This window comes from Pelophylax lessonae (genome assembly GCF_965119305.1).
Source record: "Pelophylax lessonae genome assembly, chromosome: 7".
In the NCBI taxonomy this organism is placed as follows: Eukaryota; Metazoa; Chordata; class Amphibia; order Anura; family Ranidae; genus Pelophylax; species Pelophylax lessonae.
This window is the reverse complement of record NC_138774.1, coordinates 139,113,424-139,135,762: the sequence shown is the minus strand read 5'-3', so window position 1 is coordinate 139,135,762 and position 22,339 is coordinate 139,113,424. Positions and strand designations below refer to the sequence as shown.

The following is a 22,339-nucleotide window of genomic DNA, read 5'->3' as shown; positions in this document are numbered from 1 at the left end:
CCACTTCCAGCCTCTAAAAGCACCCTCATGTAATCCTATGCATCCATGCACACATATGTTTCCAGGCATATTAGAAGAGGAGTTTAACAGGCTGGAAAAAACCCCACCAAAGAAGTGTTCAGGAGAGGAGCTGAAGAGCAGACACACACTAGACGTGTCAAAACGCTCTGAAACGCTAGGCGTGTCTAGCATTTTAAGTGTTATTGCATTCCAATAACCAGAATAAATGTATTTATTTATTTCAGGTTCTTATATAGCGCTGTCAATTAACGCAGCGCTTTACATATACATTGTACATTCACATCAGTCCCTGCCCTCAAAGAGCTTACAATCTAAGGTCCCTAACTCACATTCATACATACATACATAGTAGGGCCAATTTTATACAGGATCCAATTAACCTACCAGCATGTCTTTGGAGTGTGGGAGGAAACCGGAGTACCCGGAGGAAACCCATGCAGGCACAGGGAGAACATGCAAACTCCAGGCAGGTAGTAAATTAATATTCTGGTCAATAGAATGCATCAGCGCTCAAATGATAGATGCTACCAAAGGCATGTGCATCATTTTCCTGCCAGTTCTGGTGTCCAGAGGGGCTTATATAGACACCCCATGAGGCCTAGGGTTGTAGGAGAAATTTAGAATATACCGTTACTTTACGGCAAGGTATGCTTTAACCCCTTCATGGGCTCTTTAAGGTCAAAAACTTTAGTGCCCAAACCCAATTTATCGACTTTGGCATGTTTTAGGGAAACTATATATATCGCAACCACTCAGTGTATCCCGGTGAAATTTACCTTGAATTTTCCAGAAGAGATTGGGCTTTCATTTGTGGTCAATGGTAATGGATATATCCTGATTTTGTTTTATTATAAAAGGAAAACTCCTTTTATTTTTTTTATGCCATTCTCATGCCCCACCATAAAAAACATGCAAAATAAATTCTCCTACACCTGACAATAGTGGCGATACCACATGTGTGCATTATTTGATCTTTGTCCCCATAGCAGGGCCAAGAAACCCTAGTATGTCATTTATTTTGCTACCTACATAGGGATGAGCTAGAGTGAATGATCGCTGTGATAATCAATCACAGGCTAACAATGCAATCATGTGATTGAGAGCTGGTTCTTCTAGTTCCCGATTGTTAGTAGAGATCCAGAGCCTTGGCTGACAGCTTGTTCTCAGTGCTGGGAGTGCACAATCGAGCATGCTTTTAGTACAAACAGATAATCGATGTCCAGAATTAAAGCTCACTTCCTGGACATGTATTTACGTACTGTAGGTATGTATGTATGTCACATGGTCTTAAAGAGGTTACGGTATATTTGCTTATCAAATATGGAATGGCTTCTATTTATGAATGACTAACCTGCAACTGATTAGATGCCGTCTTTGAAGTTCAGTGAGGCTTTATTATTCTAAAACTCATAACCCTAGCATAGAACATCTTTACGTACACCACTGAAAAATAAACCAAGAGGTTGCAGTGGATGCATCATGTATTTCAACTGTAACACCTAGCCGCATGCACAGTGTAGTGCCTATGAATGTTCTGACATTAAAACTTCTACCTCAATAGACAGATCTTTGGTATTGTTTGCAGATACAAATAAAAAGGATTCACCTACACTGTATTCATTTTAGAAATGTACACAGTCAACAAAGTCCTAGTTATCACACAATATTTAAAGCAACAAAGGAACACAATAGTGACCAACCTGCAGAGAGCCATCTGCTGTCCGTGCTTTAGGATCTCTTGAAGTGCGCTGTCTGTTGTCTGTCCGAGATTGGTCATCATTTGCTAAAATAAACATAAAGCAACAATATAAATGGGAGTTTTTGACTTTTTCTGTATCTCGATCTCTTGGGTAACTCTTGGAGATCCACATTATTGTCAACCCTTTCGCTCTCAGCCAATTTTTCCCAAACGTTTGCTAAAATGTAAATTTTTGACATAAAATTACACTTAAAACCCCCAAAAAGGTCTAAAAAAAAATTCAGAACTAGGTACTGTAAAAAGTAAAAGTCTTACTGCAGCTGAGAGTTTACATTCCAATACGGTTGTGCTATAATACTTATGGTGGCAGCAGTAAAGGTGTTAAAATAATCATATACTCGCATTTTATGAATATATTATATTACATCTGTATGAACTTTAGTTCTGGATCCATTTTATCCCTATTTGGGCATTAAGGAAAAACAACAGCACAAGCCAGGTACTACACTTATCTGAGGCAACCCACTGTAATACAGGCATACCCCACTTTTAAGTACACAATGGGACCAGAGCATGTATGTAAAACAAAAATGTACTTAAAGTGAAGCAATACATTTTTTCATTTCTCAATGCATGTAAATACACTAGCTCCATAGGAAATCTTGGTCTGCTTGACATGGCACTGCTGACAAGGACACCAAGCTTGGGGAGCATGTTAAGGGGATCCAGGACTATGATATGGTAGATTACCTTGGCAAGCTGGCTGGCCACAAATAGGATATGTTGTAGTCCTGGGTCCCCTCTCGGTGCTCCCTACATTTGGCATCCCTGTCACTTATGGTTTGGGAGCAGTGCCATGTCAAACTGACCAAGATTTTCCATAGACACCAAAGTTAAAAACCAGGAGTAGTGCCATGCCAAGCTGACCAGGCTGTGTCTGTACTCACGAGTGTATGTAAAGCGATTGTGTACTTAAAACGGGGTATGCCTGTACATGGCTTGTGATGATGTCAGCTTGTTTTTGTGTATTAAGGTGCTCTTCTTTAGCTGGCAGTTTACTCGCTCAGTGTTCTTCTTCAGAGCCAACAGGCCACATAAATGTGTGGTCTTGACATAGCCTGTTGGCTCTGAAGAAGAGGGTAAGCCTCGAAACACGTCAGCCATCATATATTGAGGACATTGGTCACAGATACAGTTTGTTCCGAATGTTCAGATTTGATGTGCTTGTTTACACCTTTGTTTGTGAGTATTTATACTTTTAACAGATAAAGCCTGTTATTGAGGATAATGCGCTAGGCAGGTGCGCCCTTTGTTTTTTAATTTAGGTTGGCTATACACTCGAAATGTGTATATAACTATGCTGTACATGCAATGAGTGCAAAAAGTAATTTGAAAAGTACTTAAAAAAATTTTATTTTTGACTTAAAACGTAAACTGACGTAAAATCCATTTCTCTGGTGTTCATTGACTGACACAGCGCATGATTCTTCTTAACCATTGGGTTATACTGACCCCTACAGGAGTAGGACACTAGGCAGGAAAATGTTTGACCATGCCTATGTGCAGTCCCAGGGGGTATACACCCACATGTCCGTCAATGAACATCAGAGAAATGGATTTTAAGAATCAAAAATCCCATTTTCTCTTTTGTTCATTTACGGACACAGCTCCTAATTCTTCTTAACCATTGGGATGTCCCAAAACATGAAGGGTGGGAAAAGCAGAAGCAGAAAAAAATTAACTATAGCCAACCAGGTTACCTGGAGCTCAACTAAAACAACTGGAGCTCACCTTAAAAAAAAAAACAATACACCCTAAAGAGGACCAGGTCCTCTAAACAGCTGCCTGACAAAACTTGCGGCCAAAAAAAGCATCCGTAGATGCCAACATATCCATTTTATAAAACTTTGTAAAAGAGTGCACAGATGACCAAAATGGCTGCCTTGCAAACCTGCATCACTGATGCCTGGTGATGGAAAACCCAGGAGGCACTAAGTGCCCGAGTAGAGTGTGCCTTAACAGGGAAAGGAGGAACCTGACCCCTAATTGAATAGACCTGAATCACTGTCTGTGTGATCCATTAGAAATGATCAACCCTTTTCGAGGTCCAACTGTGAGTACAAATAGTGAGTCTGACTTCCTAAAAGACTCCGTAGCTGCCAGGTACACCCTGAGTGCCTGAACCACATCCAGGGAATGCAGAGCAATTTCCTTAGGATGTGTAGGCCTGGTACATAGGGAAGGCAACCCAATGTCTTTATCCAAATGGAGATCAGAGACGACCTTTGGAAGGAACGAACAGGGACGAAGAACTACCTTAGCTCTGTAAACCAACAGGTAAGGTGAGCAAGACAATGCCACCAGCTCAGACACCCTGCACGCATAAGTAATAGCCACCAAAAAGGCCACCTGCTGGGACAACATAAGCAGGGGAATCTCCTAAATATTTTCGAAGAGAGATTCCTGGATAACTTACAACACCAATTTGAGGACCCACGGCGGTAATGGAGAATGCACTGGAGGAACCAAGTGTCAAGCTCCCTGAATAAAGGTACGCACCAAGGAAAGTTTGGCCATTGGAGATAGAAAGAAAACCGCCAAGGCTGAAACCTGGCTCTTGATGGTATTCCAGGCCAGGTGCCGTTGGAAGACAGCCAAGATCCAAGCCACCGGAAAAGGATCGAGGGAGAACCCCAAAAGACTTACACTAGGCAGTGTACATTTTCCAAATACAATGATAGATCTTCCTAGAGGTAGATTTTTTAACCCTTAACAGCGTAGGAACCATCGATTCAGACAAAGCTCTATCCTTTAGCACCTGGCTTTCAACAGACAAGCCGTTAAAACCAGCGACTGTAAAGCAGGATGGAAGATTGCTCATTGAGACAGCAGATCTTCCCTGAGAGGAAGTCTCCAAGGAGCATCTGCAACCAGCCATACCAGATTGGCGTACCAAGACCGGCGAGGCCCGTCTGGAGCCACCAGAAAAACCAGAATCCCTTGCTGCCTCGATCCTGCACAGGAATCTTGGCAGAAGTTTGAGTGGGGGAAAGGCATAAATCATATGATACTGATGCCAAGGAACCACTAAAGCGTCTGCGGCGTCCGCCAGAGGATCCCGACACCATGCCATAAACCTTTGTACCTTCCAGGGCTGGAACGATCGTTCTGCCCACCTTAGAATGCTGGCTATATCCCTATCCGCCAGGACACTTCTAATGCCCCCATGGTGATTAACATATGCCACGGCTACGGGATTGTCCAACAATTCATACTGAATTCCAGTAAATTGATCAGCAGTCTGGACTCTTCTTGAATCCAGACCCCCTGAGCACAAGCTGTGCTATGGACGCCTCCCCACCCGGACAGGCTGGCATCCGTGGTGACAACCGCCCAATACAGGGTAAGAAGGAATTCCCTGTCGAAGTGCTGGAGAACAAAGCCACCTCTAGAAACTGTTGATTCTTGTCCCATTTCACCAGAATCTCCTTTTGCAGAGATCTCATGTGGAACTGTGCAAACAGAACTGCCTCGAAGGTAGACACGATCAGGCCCAGCACCCACATGCAAGCCCGGAGGGATGACAGTCTGCTGGACAACAGAAGCTGAATTGCCACTTACAATTTTTCCCAGAGAAAGCAACACTCTGGTTGAGGCCTAATCCACCCAGATAGTCCAGTTTTGTGGATGGAACCAGAGAGACTTCCAAAGGTTCAGAATGCAACTGAATTCCCTCAGAGATTGCAGAGTAATCTCAAAGGTGTCCATCAGAGCAGTTGGAGACTCTGCTCACAGAAGAGGATTGTCCAGGTACCCCAGTACCGCGATCCCCCGCTGACGCAACAATGCTAGCACCGGGGCCAATAATTTGTGAATACCCGAGAAACGGAGGGGAGACCAAAAGGTAGACGCCAAACTGATCATGCTTCTCGCCCACGGCAAAGTGGAGAAAATGCTGGTGACTGGCACATATTGGAATGTGAAGGTAGACATCCTTGATGTCGACAGAAGCGAGAAAATCTCCCAGATGTAGGGACGCCACCACTACTGTGCAAATGGACTCTATTTGGAACTTCTGTACCCGCACAAAGCAGTTTAGTGCCTTGAGGTTCAGAATTGGATGTACCTTGCCTTCCTTCCAGGGAACTGTAAACAGGTTTGAGTAAAACCCCTGAAAACATTCCGAAGCCGGAACCATCACCCCATGAAGCGACAAACAAAGTGACCCCGTAAGTGATCTGTGGACAAGTACCGAAAGACCAAAACTCGATCTTGTAGCCGGACCGAATGACTTCGTGGACCCACTTGACCTGTACCAGAGAGGTCCAGATTCAGAAATCCACAAAGACATCCCCCCCACTCCAAATTTGGGTGAGGGCCCCCTTTAATGCAGAGGAAGCCTTGTCCGCAGGTCTGGAAGAGCCCCTCATGGCTTGCCAGACCAAGTCCTCTTGGAACCTCCGGAGGGGGGGGGGGAGAAAGCCCTGAAGTACTTCTGTCCCTTAGGGACGAAAAAAAGCCTCATATGAGCCGAGAAAAATGGCCCACATCTAAAACAGGGCTCCTTGCCCTCGGTAGCCTGCAGAAGAGTACTCTTCCCTCTGTGAGACCCTTAATGTCATCATCCAAGGAGGCTACAAAGGAGAGATCAGATGAGGTCTTCTTAGAAGTCTGTAACAAGACACAAAAAAATTCTAAGCTCTCCTTACCGACCAGTCTGCAGCCAACCAAATTGACCTGTCTAACAGTATGCGTTAAGAACAGGGGTTTAGTTGCACACATCTGCAAATGCATACGTAAGCCACAGAGCCCCGACAAGGCACCCCATTTTCTGTGGTCCTAACTAAATTCTGTGAGTCTCCAACAATGGAAGCACATGCATTTAATTGGACAGTTGTAGGGCAGATATACCTGAAGGGAGCCCACCCCTTCTTAAAGTCCACAGACCAGCATTGTCAGCCAGATACAACGCTGAAGGACCACTGCTGATACAGATAGCCTAAAATCTAAGGAGCAGCATCCAAACAGGCATCACAGATAAACTGTAGCCCCTGGATCAACTGAACCACCAGCTCCGCAAAGGAAGGGGAAAGCAGTTTCCCCTCCAGGTCCCGGCGTAAAAGTTTAACTCACTCGTCAGAGTTTGCGACACCAGGGCAATAGTAAACACCGGCCCAAGCTGAACAAGCCATAGTGAAACATATGGCGGGCCAGAGCCTCTGCTCTCCTATTAACCGGGTCTTTAAAGGACAAGGACTCCTCAACCGGAATTAAGGTAGCTTTATTTAACCTGGAAACCGGTGGGTCCACTACAGGTGGGACTGTCTACTTTTTAAGCAGGCAATTCTTATAAGGATACTGCATAGCAAATCGCTTAGGGACCACAAGAGTGCGTCTTGGACAACCTCACTGTAATGTGACAATGCTGTCAAAGTAAGCGGGAAAGGGAAACCCCCCCCGCAGCAGTGGAGGACTTGTGGTGCCAAAAGGGACCGGCGCCTCCGACGCAGCATCTCGACCATGTTTAAAATTTCACGCTCTGCCACAAGCAGTGCATCCACCAGCGCCTTTTCATGCATGGCTAGAGGAGCAGTGAAAACATCCTCACTGTCTGAGCACTCAGGGTGCGTGGACGCAGACTCAGTGGGGTGACTCGCGTCTGAAACAGATTCAGGATCAGATGGACATATGAGGCAGGGGAGGGCTGTGGACGCTATATACTAAGGTCACCCGGAAAAACAATCAGGGGAGGGCCGCTGACTGCGACCCCGCAAGGTGGACGCCAACCCAGGGTCCACCAATGGATAACTTACTGGACCCCGCAAAAACCAAGGGGGTCGTCCTCTGAGCTCCTCCATAGAGGCCCGCACAATACAAAATAGCCCCCTTAAAAAGGGGGCCGCCCGTGGTGACGCTGACACGCAGGCAGGGTATCCCGATAGTCCTGCAGCGTTAAAAGGGGTAGGTGCCCTCCACAATAATGGCGGCATGGTTGCCATCAAAAATTAAACCGCGCCTCCACAGCGCCACACCTTCCAAGGGAGGTGGCAAGCTGGCTGCATGACCTAGTAGGCCACAAGCCGCGGCCTCAATTTGTGGAGGCCCAGCCCTCAAGTACACTCATCCCAGCCAGGCTCACTGGGGCCACCCCCCCAATGGAGGCCGACTCGGCCGCATGGCCTAGTAGGCCGTAAGCCACGGCCTAAATTTTTGTGGATGCCCAGTCTCCTGATTAGATTAGACTTTATTATCATTACACATGTACCAGTACAAGGCAACAAAATGCAGTTTAGGTCTAACCAGAGTGCAATAACAGCAAATGCAGGATACACAGTTTTTACATGTTTACATAATTAAATAGAATAGTAATATAGATTACAAGCAGTAGTTTAAAATGTATATACTATAATACAATAATAAATAAATCACTAATAAGCAGCAATAATCAGCCCATTAGAAAAATAAAATATGAGGAAATATTATAGTGTATCATTAAGTGATAGAGTTCACTAAAGAGACAGCTCTAGGAAAAAAGCTGTTCCTTATTCGACTGGTTCTAGTCCGAAGACACCTAAAACGCCTACCAGGCGGTAAAAGAGTAAACAGACTATAGGCCGGATGAGAGGAATCCCTAAGAATGCTGCGAGCTCGTCGCAGACAGCATTTCCTTTGAATATCCTCCATAGCTGACAGTGAAGTCCCTATAATGCGCTGGGCAGTTTTCACCACCCGCTGCAATGCCTTACGCTCTGCAACAGAACAGTTCCCATACCAGACTGTAACACAGCTGGTCAGGATGCTTTCTATTGCACAGAGATAGAAGTTCACCAGGATATCCAAGGAAAGCTGATTTTTCTTTCGTATTCTCAGGAAAAAAAGGCACAGATGAGCCTTCTTAACTAGGCTAGAGGTGTTAATAGCCCAGGACAAGTCCGCCGAGATGTGGATCCCCAGGAATTTGAAACAACCATCCCATTAATATGGGTGGAGTCATGTGTGCCTCCCGTCCCCCTCCTGAAGTCCACAATAAGCTCCTTTGTCTTGGAGGTGTTAAGGAGCAGATTATCGTTATTACACCATGTAGCTAAGTGCTGAATCTCCTCCCTATAAGCAGTCTCATCATTATCAGTGATGAGACCGATCACGGTAGTATCATCTGCAAACTTGATGATGGAATTAGATCCATTCACAGGCCTGCAATAAGAAGTGAAAAGGGAATAAAGGAAGGGGCTCAGCACACAGCCCTGTGGTACACCAGTGTTAAGTATAATGGTATTAGAGCAGATGGATCCAGATCGAAGCTACTGGGGTCTGTTAATCAAAAAATCCATGATCCAGTTGCAGGTGGAGATGTTAATACCCAGATCGACAAGTTTGGTTATTAGTTTAGATGGAATAATAGTATTGAATGCTGAACTGAAGTCAACAAACAACATACGTGCATAAGTGTTTATCTAAGTGTGTGAGCACAGAGTGCAGTGCAGTGCCAGAGAGCAGTGCTCCTATTGCAACGATAAGCAAACTGGTAAGGGTCTAATATGGATGGCAAAAAATCCTTCAGATGAGCCAGGACCAGCCGCTCAAAACACTTCATGACAATAGGGGTCAATGCTACAGGACGATAGTCATTCAAGCATGTTGGTCTCGAGTGTTTTGGCACTGGCACAATGGGAGGTGCGTTTAAAGCAAGTGGGAACAGCTGCTTGGGCAAGAGACAGGTTGAAAATGTCAGTAAACACTCCAGCAAGCTGCCCAGCACAAGCCCTAAGTACACCTCCAGGGATGCTATCTGGTCCAGCGGCTTTATGTGCACCGATCCGGCTTAATGCATTGCAAACATCTGTGGAGGAAAGTATAAATGGAGTATGATCAACCGAATGTTTGAGCTTTATGGCAATTTCTTTATTATCTCTCTCAAAGCGAGCATAAAATTCATTAAGCTCATTCAAGAAAGAAACATCAGTAGCAGCAGAGATGGAATGGGAAAATGTATAAATCACTGATGGCCTGGATGCCTTGCCACATGAGTCGAGGATAAGAGTTGGAAAAATATTCCTCTATCTTTTGCTTGTAGCAGTGTTTGGCCTTTTTGATGCCCCTCTTCAGATTAGCCCTGGATGTACTATAGGCCTGAGCATCGCCTGACCTGAAGGCAATAGTACGTGCTCTCAGCAGGAGGCGCACCTCCCTGTTCATCCATGGCTTCTGATTTGGGTATGTAATAATCTGTTTCTGAGTAGTAACACTGTCTATGGTTGAACTGATATAATCCAGTACAGAAGAGGTGTAGCAGTTGATATCTATGTGAGAATCACTGGTGGCTTGAGAAGCAAATGTACTCCAATCTGTGTATAAAAAACATATCCAGAAGTATACAATCTGCCTCTACAGGCCACACCTTAATATTTCTCACTGATGGCTTCACCCGATTAATAAGGGGTGCATATTTGGGGGTAAGAAACAAAGAAAGGTGATCTGACTGTCCCAAATGGGGGAGGGGAGTCGCCATATAGGCTCCAGCCAAGTTTGTGTATACATGATCCAAAGTTTTATTTCCTCTGGTATGACATGAAACATACTGATGAAATTTTTTAAGAACTGTCTTTAAACTTGAATGATTAAAATCTCCCGCAACAATAAAACGCAGCATCCGGGTGAACAGTCTGCTGTTTGCTGATGGCTGCATAAAGTTCTTTCATTGCGAGCTTAGCATCAGGGGGAATGTAAGCAGCTGTAATAATGATGGAAGTAAACTCCCGTGGTAGGTAGAATGGTCTGCATTTAGCCATAAGAAACTCCAGATTAGCTGAACAATGACTCTCAGCAGTAACAGAGTTCGTACACCAAGCTCCTGGGCGCGAGACTTAGTTGAGCCGACCACCCGGAGGCAGCGGAGGGGAGGGCAGATGTCCAAACAGAGGGTAGTGGCTTTAGCCACCCTCACTGGGGCCGTCCCACATAGCTCTGGACCAGTAGACCGCAACCTTGCGGCCTAAATTTGGGGCCGGATCCGGTCGCGTGAGGCACGGACCCGCGGATGCAAAACCATTTGCTCCCCCAGCCCAACAACTGCAGCAGGGAGCCCAGGGGACATCCCTGCCCTAGTCACCAAACCCCAGGGTAGTGGGAGATCCCTGCTCAACCCCCTGTTGTGCACCAGGAAAAACCTGGTCAGCAGCAACTCCAACAAGTCGCCCCCCTTAGAGCATGCGGAAAAAGCCAGCTCATAACCAGTGAACCACAGTGACCACCAAATATTTAGAGGGCTGGGGGGGGGGGGGGGGCACCGTCTCAGAGAGGGGCCCACATCCACCCCAATAAGCCTCCAGTAGAGGGGGGACAGCTACTTACCGTACCGGGAAGAGGCTCCTGACAGGGCACCGATCCAAGGGGATGTGGGTGGCTGTCGGCCAGGAGGAATGCTGTGTGTGAGGAACGCTGAGTGTGGGTGTATACCCCCTGGGACTGCACATTGGCATAGTCAAGCTTTTTTCCTGCCTAGTGTCCTAGTCCTGTAGGGGGCAGTATAACCCAATGGTTAAGAAGAATCAGGAGCTGTGTCCGTCAATGATCGAAAGAGAAATTTAGTTTGCTTTTAACATTTGATTTCAGAATGAATGTAATTTCCGTTCAAATTCTCTTGCAACTGTGGACGAAAACAAAATGTTGATCTGACCCCACTAATGATTAGAAAAATTAATGTGCTTAAAACTAAAAATTTTTAATGAAATTCTAACTAGTGTATGGCCAGTTTTATTTGCCAAGGATCTTCCCTAGGGTGGTAAAACACCCCCCCCCCACCTGGTGATAGTAGTTCTTTGGCCTCATGCACACTGGATGTTTAACCCTGAGACACCGGCATGTAGGAGTGGGCGGATAGCACAGGTGCACTGTCCAGCCCTGCTTCAAGAGTTTTACAGGTTGCTGGCAGTGGGGTTGGATGGTGCGCCTGTGCCATCTGCTCGCACTTTAATGCCGCAGTCTCATGCACCAGGGCTGTGTGTGAATGAAACCTTTAAATGACCTACATAAGGGGTAAACAATTTCTACAAACAAACCCACATCCATTTAGAGGTCAGTAGGAATAAAGAATTTTTGCCTGTACAGTAATCTCAAATTTCAGTCAAAGTAGTCATATTTATAATGATTTTTATCAATCCGCTCTCTAAAAATAAATGAAAAAAAAAACCTGTTCATTAATTTAAACAACCTTAATGAAAAAAAAATGCATAAGCATAGCTAGCCTTTAGTAAATGTAATTTTCTTGCAGTTTTGCAAAATTGGGGGTGTTCTGTATCTTCCAGAAAACAAATTTCATGCATGTTTGAATAGCTCACTGCTTTTACAGGAAGTGTTTGATTATGTAATTACAGAAGGTAAACACTTTTTAGACATAGGCAACCCATACATGAATCAGTTTTAATGAAGAAAAAAAAAAAAAAAACCTGACCCGATTCCCCCATCCATACATTCGGGGTGGATGGGGCAATCCTCCTGCTGAGCTATTGTATTCTGACAGTGGAAAGACTTCCTACCGGTCAGAATATACAGATCAGCATTGTAGGCTATACCCTGCAATGCTATTCGAGCAGGGTGGTTGTACAGACCGATTTCTGTACAACCACAGTGCCGATACATGGATCGAAATTCAGCCAGTCTCTTAAGGAAGCAAGCACAACAACCTTTCTTGTTAACAGCAGGGTTCTTCTGTAAAAAGGTTTTCAAAAATTCTTGTAATGTTACATGTTTTGCAAATTTATCCACATCCTCACCGTTGGACCTTTCCACATTTTGTCCCTATACACGTACCTGACTCCTCCACAGATTCAGTGCTGTGCATGTCTGCAGCCTCGCTGCTCTCTTCCTCTTCTCACAGAACATACTGAGAGCAGCAGGAGATATAGGCTTGTGCTGCTGTCAGTCAAATCCTGTGAGAAGGGAGCGGAAAATGTGGCCAAGCAGCACTAAGTGTATAAATGAATGTGCACAGTCCAGCTCAGGAGCACACCCGCATGGGTGCCCCCTCAGCATATGTCTATGCTATCGGGAGACTTGGAGAAGAGCAGTGGAGAGTGCCAGCAGGGGAGATCAAAAAAGCAGGCAAGCAACCGCTGTTGCAACCGCTATATTGCAATATAGTTGCACAAAGATGATAAGTATAACATGTTTAAATAAAAAAAAAAATAAAAAAAAAAAAAAAAAAAAAAAAAAAAACTTACTTGAAAATTTATTTAAAATCAGCATTTCTTTTTTCGCAAGAAAATTACTTAAAACGCCCAGGCATTATACATTTTCTGAAAGCAGAGGCCATGGAGAATAAAATGCAGGAAGCCAAAATGGTTTACGTTGCACAATATTTTCGCAGCCTTTTATCAAATGCAGTTAAAAAAATGTTTAAAAAATCCACGAACATGAATTTTAGTGTACACAAACACAATATACTAACCCAATTTTTGGTAAAATATAACATAGGGTTGGGTCACATAAATGGATTCTAAACATGAAAAGACTCTTAACTGCGTGTCACTTGTGAAATGGTGATAAAACTATGAAACCCAACATTTCTCACCACTTTAAAAGAATTTACAAGTTATCAGTTTGGAGTTAACTGTGAATTATGGCTCTAGAATTATTGCTCTTACTCCAAAGTGCACGGTTATACCTCACATATAGTACAATTGCTGTTGACATTCACATGCAGGACCAACGCAAGTAATTCTATTTGCGAGCATGCGCAAGGAGGCAGTTGTGCTTTTATTTTATTTTTTCTTAAAATGTAATCTTTTTGTATTTTACTTTATTTATTTTTTATTTTACATGCTGACACAAGGGTGGTAACAGGCCTCTACGTGACAGCTTTGGCAGGTGACAGGTACTTTTTACGGAGACATCACAGGTCTATTACACCCCCAATAGGGGGGAGACGTGTCCTGTATTGTACTTCAAGATATGGAATTTACAGGTACACCAAAATTCCCATTATCCTAATCATACAGTACATGACACAGGAGTGGCTTCTTACACCATGGGATGATATACAAGGTCTGACCAAGACCTGCTGGGTACTAAGGGCTAAGTGTTTGCCCTTCCAAACAGCAGATACACAATGTGGAATTGGATCAATTTCTAAGATGGGGTTCCCTATCATCAAACTAGGTGAGAACTACATCACATGATAAAATTACAGAGTATGGAAGGAGCAATCTGAATGCCCCAGAGAAAGAGGGGCAACCAACCTATGAGTTGGAATATGCCTTACTGAAGACTATCAGGGCATTACAAATGCTTGTACATCTCTGTGTGCGAGTCGGTAGAGCAGTTACAAAATTGAAGATGTTAGGTGAGATAAGCAGGCAATTGCCGGGGGAACCTACACACTGCAACTTCAGGGAAAACAAATGCACAGGGGGGTACTGAGAACAGGGCAATGCAACCTTTTTCAGTACCAAGTCAACCGGTGCAAGGCCAGTTGTTTTGTGGGGAAACGCGCAGAATAACTTCTTGTAAAACAAGAAACCTAGTAATCCTTGACCCAGATATAGAGAAGGACATACCAAAACTTAGGGCAGAGTCGAAGGATTGTAGGCTACAGAGACCTGTGTGCAAAAGGGGGTTAATGTAATGGAATTAATCTCTGCGTCTATTGGGTAGTAGTTTCAGTGACCACGAGTTGAGAAGCCAAAGTCCACCAACAGAACCCATGGTAAATTCTCAAGAGAAAAGACCAATGACAGAATGTTCATGAACAGAGTTATTGATGGACAAAATGTAATGTTGAAGAGAGATATGAATAATAATGATGTGAGGATTAGACCCACATATCCGGAGCAGTGCAAGGTCGTGGGAGGAGACCGTGGAAGGTGCATTGTCAGAGGGAAGTGGGAGCGTTCGTGTTTGGCCTATGGTTCTAAACTAGAACTATTAAAATGTAATAAAAACATTCGACAGGTACACTTGGATATAAAAGCTAAGGGTTTTAATAAAGGTCTAATGATATAGATGCCACAATGTATGGCCAGTTTAGTAATGTAAAGACAACCTGGAAGTGTGAATAGTTGGGGAGTAAAATTACACTGCATTTGTTATTACAGTTAGAGCAGTGTTTCTCAAACTTTTTTTAGTCAAGGCAGCCTTTAAAATGATGGACAATCTCAAGGCACTTCATTGTAAAATGTAAAAAAATATTCTAAATGTTTTGCATAATGCGGCAGCATTGACACCCGTAGGACACCCAACATTAGAGAGGATTTATTCTTCCAAAGCAAATACACTTTTGCACACTAGTACCGACTAGTATTCCAGTGTTTCTTGTCTCCCTCAGTTTCTCTCCATCAGTCAGCTAATATGACCCCAGAGTTGACTGAGCGGGGCAGGGAAGGGTCAAACTAGGATTCTGTGCAGGCGAATAAAAACCCTTCTTATCAACACTGATGACACCACTGGTGGTTAGGACGCCGGTGCCTGGAAGGTTGAAATGGTGCACAATAAAGACCTGTGGCTTTGTGTACCTTAAAGGCAGGCTTGATCCACCTGCTGGCTTGTATACATTTTCAGGCAATTTTTAGGCATTTTGCCAAGACACCCCCGAAGGAACCTCAGGGCACACCATGGGCACCCTGGTTGAAAAAGGCCGAGTTAGAGGATGTCATATGAGACATATTGGTAGGTCTACAGGAGACCAGGCAGAAGCCATCCTGCTGCAGTTGACTTAGTGACACGTCTGCAGCCAGGAGGCTGGGTACTGTCGTAACTAGAATAGCTGTTTTTAGGAGCATAATGGCACATTCACTGTTAAGTGGATAAGGGTCCATGTGCAGGAATTTGAAAAGTCTTTGTAATCATCCCTAAGAGGGAAGAAGATGAACACCCCTCAAGATTCTGACTCACTGACTGTGGAGTGTGAGTATAGTTTCCAAGAAGTACATAAAGGGTAACAGATTTCAAAACTGCTAGTGAGCCACAGGGCGATAAACAGTCACATCGTGATAGAAGTGTCAAATGAATAAGAAAAACTGGTGCATATAGAAAATAATCTTCTCCAACAGGAGAAGGGGGTCCAACATCTAAGCAAACTAGCCAAAACTGGAGCCTCAAGCAGTGGGCGGGGTTACATGGGTACATAGGGGAGCGGTCCCTAACCAAGCTTTTGCCACTATCGAATCATCTGACGGTAGCGGAATATAAACCATGGTCTAATGCCCCGTACACACGTTCAGATAATCGGACGACTTATCGTTTGCATTTTGTTGCAGGATACCAACATCGAAATCAACACTGCGTACAAACCGTATGATTTTTCTCGTACGATTCTGGAAAAGCTTCCTGGTTTCTTAGCTATGTATCAGATGGTGCAAAACCAAAACCATGGCAGCCAGGCTTTTTCCGTGCTATTTTAGTGTTTCTGATCATGCGCAGTCTTTGTCAATCGATTTTTAGCGGACACATAGTGTACAGATGAAACAATTGTCTTTGCTGGGCTTCCGTACGACAGAAGTTTTCCTGTTTGTCCCTTCGGATTTTGTTGGACCAACTATCGTGATCGGCTGTCGAAAGCTGTTTACCAACGATCAGATTATCGCGCGATCAGGTCGAAAGCGAGTTTTATCGTACGATTATCGGAACGTGTGTACCGACTCAACCCTCCTCAGCCTATGACCCGTGTGGGCCGCCATCTTAAGTGAGCTATTTCTAATAAACTTGCATGAAATCTGATTTTCACCAGCATATGTGCACTTTTTAAAATTAGGTTTTTTTTATCTTGAGCTTGATTTTTAATAAAAATATTCTTATATAAACAAACACGGAGAGCACAATATATATATATATATATATATATATATATATATATATATATACATACATACACACACACACACACACATACATACATACACACATACATAGTATCTCAGAAAAGTGAGTACAACCCACACATTTTTGTAAATATTTTATTATATCTTTCCATGTGACAACACTGAAGAAATGGCACTTTGCTACAATGTAAAGTAGTGAGTGTACAGCTTGTATAACAGTGTAAATTTTCTGTCCCCTCAATAACAACACACCGCCATTAATGTCTAAACCGCTGGCAACAAAAGTGAGAACACCCCCAAGTGACAATGTCCATATTGGGCCCAATTAGCCATTTTCCCTCCCCGGTGTCATGTGACTAGTTAGTGTTACAAAGTCTCAGGTGTAAATGTGTTAAACTTGGTGTTATCACTCATTTCCTTATACTGGTCACAGGAAGTTCAGAATGGCACCTCATGGCAAAGAACTCTGAGAACATGAAAAAAAAAAAAAAAATCGTTGCTCTATAGCCTAGGCTATACCCTGAAAAGACCCTGAAACTGAGCTATAGCACGGTGACCAAGACCATACAGTGGTTTAACAGGACAAGTTCAGTTTAGAACAGGCCTCGCCATGGTCAACCAAAGAAGTGGAGTGCATATGCTCAGCATCATATTCAGAGGTTGTCTTTGAGAAATAGATGTACGAGTGCTGCCAGCATTGCTGCAGAGGTTGAAGGGGTGGGGGGGTCAGCCTGTCAGTGCTCAGAGCATACGCCGCACACTGCATCAAAATGGTCTGCATGGCTGCCTTCCCAGAAGGAAGCCTCTTCTAAAGATTATGCAAAGAAAGCACGCAAACAGTTTGCTGAAGACAAGCAGACTAAGGACATGGATTACTGGAGCCATGTCCTGTGGTCTGATAAGACCAAGTAAAACTTTTTTGGCTCAGATGGTGTCAAGCGTGTGTGGCAGCAACCAGGTTAGGAGTACAAAGACAAGCGTGTCTTAGCTACAGTCAAACATGGTGGTGGGAGTGTCATGGTCTGGGGCTGCATGAGTGCTGCTGGCACTGGGGAGCTACAGTTCATTGAGGGAACAATGAATGCCAACTTGTACTGTGATATACTGAAGCAGAGCACGATCCCCTCCCTTCAGAGACTGGGCCGCAGAGCAGTATTCAAACACAATAACGATCCCAAACATACCTCTATTACGACCAATACCTTGCTAAAGAGGCTGAGGGTAAAGGTGATGGACTGGCCAAGCATGCCTCCAGACCTAAACCCTATTGAGCATCTGTGGGGCATCCTCAAACAGAAGGTGGAGGAGTCCAAGGTCTCCCAATATCCACCAGCTCTGTGATGTCCTCATGTAAGAGGACTCCAGTGGCAACCTGTGAAGCTCTGGTGAACTCCATGCCCAAGAAGGTTAAGACGGTGCTGGAAAATAATGGTGGCCACACGAAATATTGACACTTAGGGGTGTACTCACTTATGTTGCTAGTGATTTAGACATGAATGGCTGTGTGTTAATTTATTTTGAGGGGAAAGCAAATTTACACACAGTTATACAAGCTGTACACTCACTACTTTACATTGTAGCAATGTGTCATTTCTTCAGTGTTGTAACATGAAAAGAATAAAATATTTACAAAAATGTGAGGGGTGTACTAATTTTTGTGAGATACTGTGTGTGTGTATATATATCTCCTTATTTCTTTTTTTTTTTTTAGCTAAATCCTGAAGAGTTCCTGTGTATGGAGGTGGATTGAATGTTATTTGTATACAGCTGAGGGAAACACCACTTCTGGTATTTCATACCCTGTTTAAAGGGAGAGCGCATGATACCTGATTTTTATTGGGTCAAACCATAAGGTGAGAGTATTGAAATGTTGGTGATGGGTTTTGCACAATCCAAGTCAGGAGTGATTTGCAAAAATGTTGCAGAAAGTGTACAGTATTTATGGCACAAGTGGAAGAAAATAATAATGGACACAAATTAATAATCAAAGGACTTTTATTTTATATAGAATATATATGAATATATAGTTTGTGGCATTATAGAACTTAATAGTTTATTTTATTTAATACTGCATGGCACTATTTAATATATTTTTAATTTCGGAACAGATTACATCCTGGATATAGGTAGCAAGTAACAGGTTATGAAACATGAACCTATCCTTTGAATTAAATACAACTGTTTCTGGAAGACCTTAGGGCTTGACAGGGAACATATGTGAATAAAAAGTAATGATGATGATCTAGCATCTACCAAGCTCATAATGTCCTGTAGAAGAACCACTCAAGGTTGGTTTACAAAGTATTTCAAAGCTTGAAATCATTTAGGGCACAGTTAAATCCATTATTTAAGAAATAGAAAGAATATGGTAGCATGTCTCCTTCCAGAATACTGTCCACCAATCTCAACGCTCAGAAAAAGAGAGCATTGGTCAAAGGAAAAAACTTAAATAAACATAAACCGTAACAGCCCATTCACACTGATCCGACTTGGACCGCGACTTGGTCAGCCTGACAAGTCGCGGTCCGTCGCGTCCCATAGTGTAGTACAGGAACGGTTCTAATAGGAGCTACACAAGTTGCTCCCACTTAGAAAAAGGGTCCTGTTCTACTTCGGGGCGACCTGGAGCGCCTTGCATAGACATTCATTTTATGAAGTCCGTGCAAGTCGCGCTGCACGCGACTTCACAGTACGCCCCAAAGTCGGATCCGACATAGTGTAAACGGAGTCTAAGAGGCTGGAGACAGTCACAACCATAAGAACATGACTATGGGAATAATACAACTCTCAAAGCTGGAACTATGATGAGAAGAAAGAAATTGCTTAAGATTGAAGGAAGAGGATTTCTACTTATAGAAGAGGAACCAGCACAAGGAACACATCCTAATGTTGGTGAGTCAATTTTTATCTTCATGGTAGAATCAACAGGTATTATTATATCAATGAAATCTTCAAACATAAAAATACTGAAAACGCCTTTTGAAATGGTTTAGAATGTTAAAGCTTATATGACATGACAAGTGTATTTTAACTTCTTTTTTGTTTTCAGTGTTCACTTTTCTTACAAATTTAATGTTTCCCTATGAGAGCAGTCTTAACTGATACTACACTCGCTCCAACTTTAGAAAATATTTACTACTCCCCTTTGGTCCGACTTGGGTGCGATTTCAGCCCTTGTACAAGCTCCTAAATCACATCCAAGTCAGATTAAGTTGGAAGGAAGTTGCAGGGCAAACACGTACAACTTTGCAGCAGAGTGAACCGAGCATAAAATCAATACAATGGATGTCTACTATTTAAATTATTAAAATTGACATTAATTACCTTTGAAGCCACCACGCCCCCTCAACCCTTGGCCTCGTGCTCCACCACGTCTTCTTCCATCCCCTCTCCGAATGTAGTTATCCCGATCTTCCTCTGCTGGTGCCAAGGACCAATCACTAAGCTCATCTCGGTGGTCAGATTCAGTTTCTGATGCATTTGATGCTTCAGAATTTGTACCTGTTTCAAAATATTTAACCATATATTTCTGAATTGAAAACACAAAGTAATTAAGATTGGGAAAAAAATAGATTCTAAAAGAAGCTGGCAAAGACAACAAAAAATCATAACAAAAAACTGCATGAACAACTTTTGATCTTCGGTCCTCATCCAAGATGAGACAGTAGCACAGAAACAACTGGTGTACATTGCTAAACTGTTAACGAAAGCCTAGTTTCCAAACACTAAAGATCAATCTCAAATGTTTGAAATAGGAGCTATGTTGCCTCATACCCAGCTGACTCTTCTATCATTCTCCAATAAAAGTTTTTCAGAAGAAGACAATAATTGAAAACTTTAGTACAACACTAATTTCTAACATTGTCACTTCAATAAATGTAAAGTAATTAGCAACTGCTAATTTTGGCCCTGTTCACACCTGAGCGTTTTTCAGCTCGTAAAACGCTCATCTCTGAAGTCTCAAAACACCTAACAAGCAAAATCCCATTAATTTCAATGTCCCCTGTTCACATATGAGCATTTTGTCGCCTGAAGCAAAAAGCCTGAAGCTCAAAAAAGTACATGAGCTTCCTTTTTGGCAGATAACAAGCGTTTTTGTTAGATGTCAATGCCTGCCTCCAAACACCTGCAAATAACGCCTGACAAACGCCTGAAAAAACGCCCAAACAAAAGCCTGAAAAATGCCCAAACATAAGCCTGAAAACAATATGCTCGGGTGTGAATGGAGCCTTTGGATCAAAAACATTATAGTAATTTATTTGATGTAAAATGATTTTAGTTGAGAGATTTATTCGTAATTGTTTGAGTATTTTCACATTTCGATTTCATCATAAGTGGAGTGCTACACTTTTTTACTATATAAATGAGCGAAGGGCGACTGCTAACAGAACACTAAAAAGTACCAGAGCTGCCTGTTTGTTTTGGGAAACCCAATAAGGGCACCCCATCATTAAACAGAACTAAAGGCAAAACAGGGCACAGACCGCAATAAAAATTTGACAGGTGTTGTAATCCCTTCCCACTCTATCCAAAACTGGGAGAGAAAAAAAAAAATAAAAAATTTTGCCCCTTAGTTATATTTAACCACTTGCCGACTGGCCGCTGTGTATTTACTGAGGCAGTGTGGCTCTATTGCGTTAAACGACGTACTTGTACATTGTTTCGTTCAATAGCCACAAGATGGCGCAATTGCACCTGGATTGACTAGCGGGGATGTCAATCAGCAGGTCCACCTGCGATCATCCCCGGGAGAGGGAGAATGGCGGTCGCCTATGTAAACAAGGCAGATCGCCATTCTGCAAAGGGACAAGATGGAGATCTTGTGTTCCTGCTAAGGACCACGATTTCGGTCTTCCCCGAATCAGTGCAACTCCCCCACAGTTAGTAAGCACCCTCTAGGGACACTGGCTATAAATCATGACTACCTGGGTTAAGCGCCACCTATAGGTGAATAGACAGTGGCGGACCAAAAAGACAGGAAGTGCTCCCCTATATAATCCCTTCCATAAAGGAAGTACCTCTGTTTTGTAGCAAGCAATAAACCCCAGAAAAGAGGGGAGGGACCTCTGTGTCCCGTGATATACTCCAAGAAAAGGATTTTACAGGTAAATACAAAGGCGGCTATAAATCATGAATACCTTGGATGTCCCAAAGCAATGTACTTGAGGGAAGGGAGAAACAGTGCCCCCCCTCAGGCCCAAAGAACTATTCCGCAACTTGCTGCAGCCAAAAGTAGGCCCCTACGCCCACCCGATAAAACCCCCATAAAAGAGAGGTATACCAAAGACCAAGTAAAAGCCTTACAAACCTAAGCCACGATGCCTGATGACGAATAGCCTAAGAGGCTCCAACACTTCTGGCAGAGTGAGCCTCACTTGAAAAGGTGAGACCAATAGCTGAGGTCGCATAACTATTGTATCCTGATGGAACAACCGAAATGCCACCTTGCAAGGAAAAAAAAACAAAAAAATACAAAAACATCTTCTTGCCTTAGAATTAGCAACCAAGAACCCAACATCAGGTCTGAATTCAGTTAAAAAAAGGTTGACCCCAGACAGATTGGAGCCCCACAAGAATAAAGGTGAGTTGCCTGAAGGAACCATGTGCGTGAGTGAGCCATTAACTAAGTGCACACTCTAAGGACATTAAACAATCGGCCTTAAAAATAGGACTGCCAAGGCCAAAATTTGACCCTTGATCATACTCAAAAGACAGTGCCCTGTCTACTCTAACCAGAGAAAAGCCAAGCTCTGGTATACAACCTATTTGTGTGGAAGATCACCTAACCTCACATCATGCCACGTAC

General features: G+C 43.4%; 1 protein-coding gene across 5 annotated transcripts in view; it reads right to left on the bottom strand.

Moving 5' to 3' along the window:
• The window catches only part of FMR1 (fragile X messenger ribonucleoprotein 1), a 128,200-nt gene that overhangs the window by 1,423 nt on the left and 104,438 nt on the right, over positions 1–22,339 (bottom strand). For all 5 annotated transcript variants that reach the window (XM_082263893.1, XM_082263890.1, XM_082263891.1 and 2 more), the window contains 2 exons: positions 19,858–20,034; positions 1,722–1,804 (listed from right to left, as the gene is read on the bottom strand). In XM_082263893.1, coding sequence (XP_082120019.1) covers positions 1,722–1,804; positions 19,858–20,034 — 260 coding nt within the window. The remainder of the gene's footprint in view (positions 1–1,721; positions 1,805–19,857; positions 20,035–22,339) is intronic.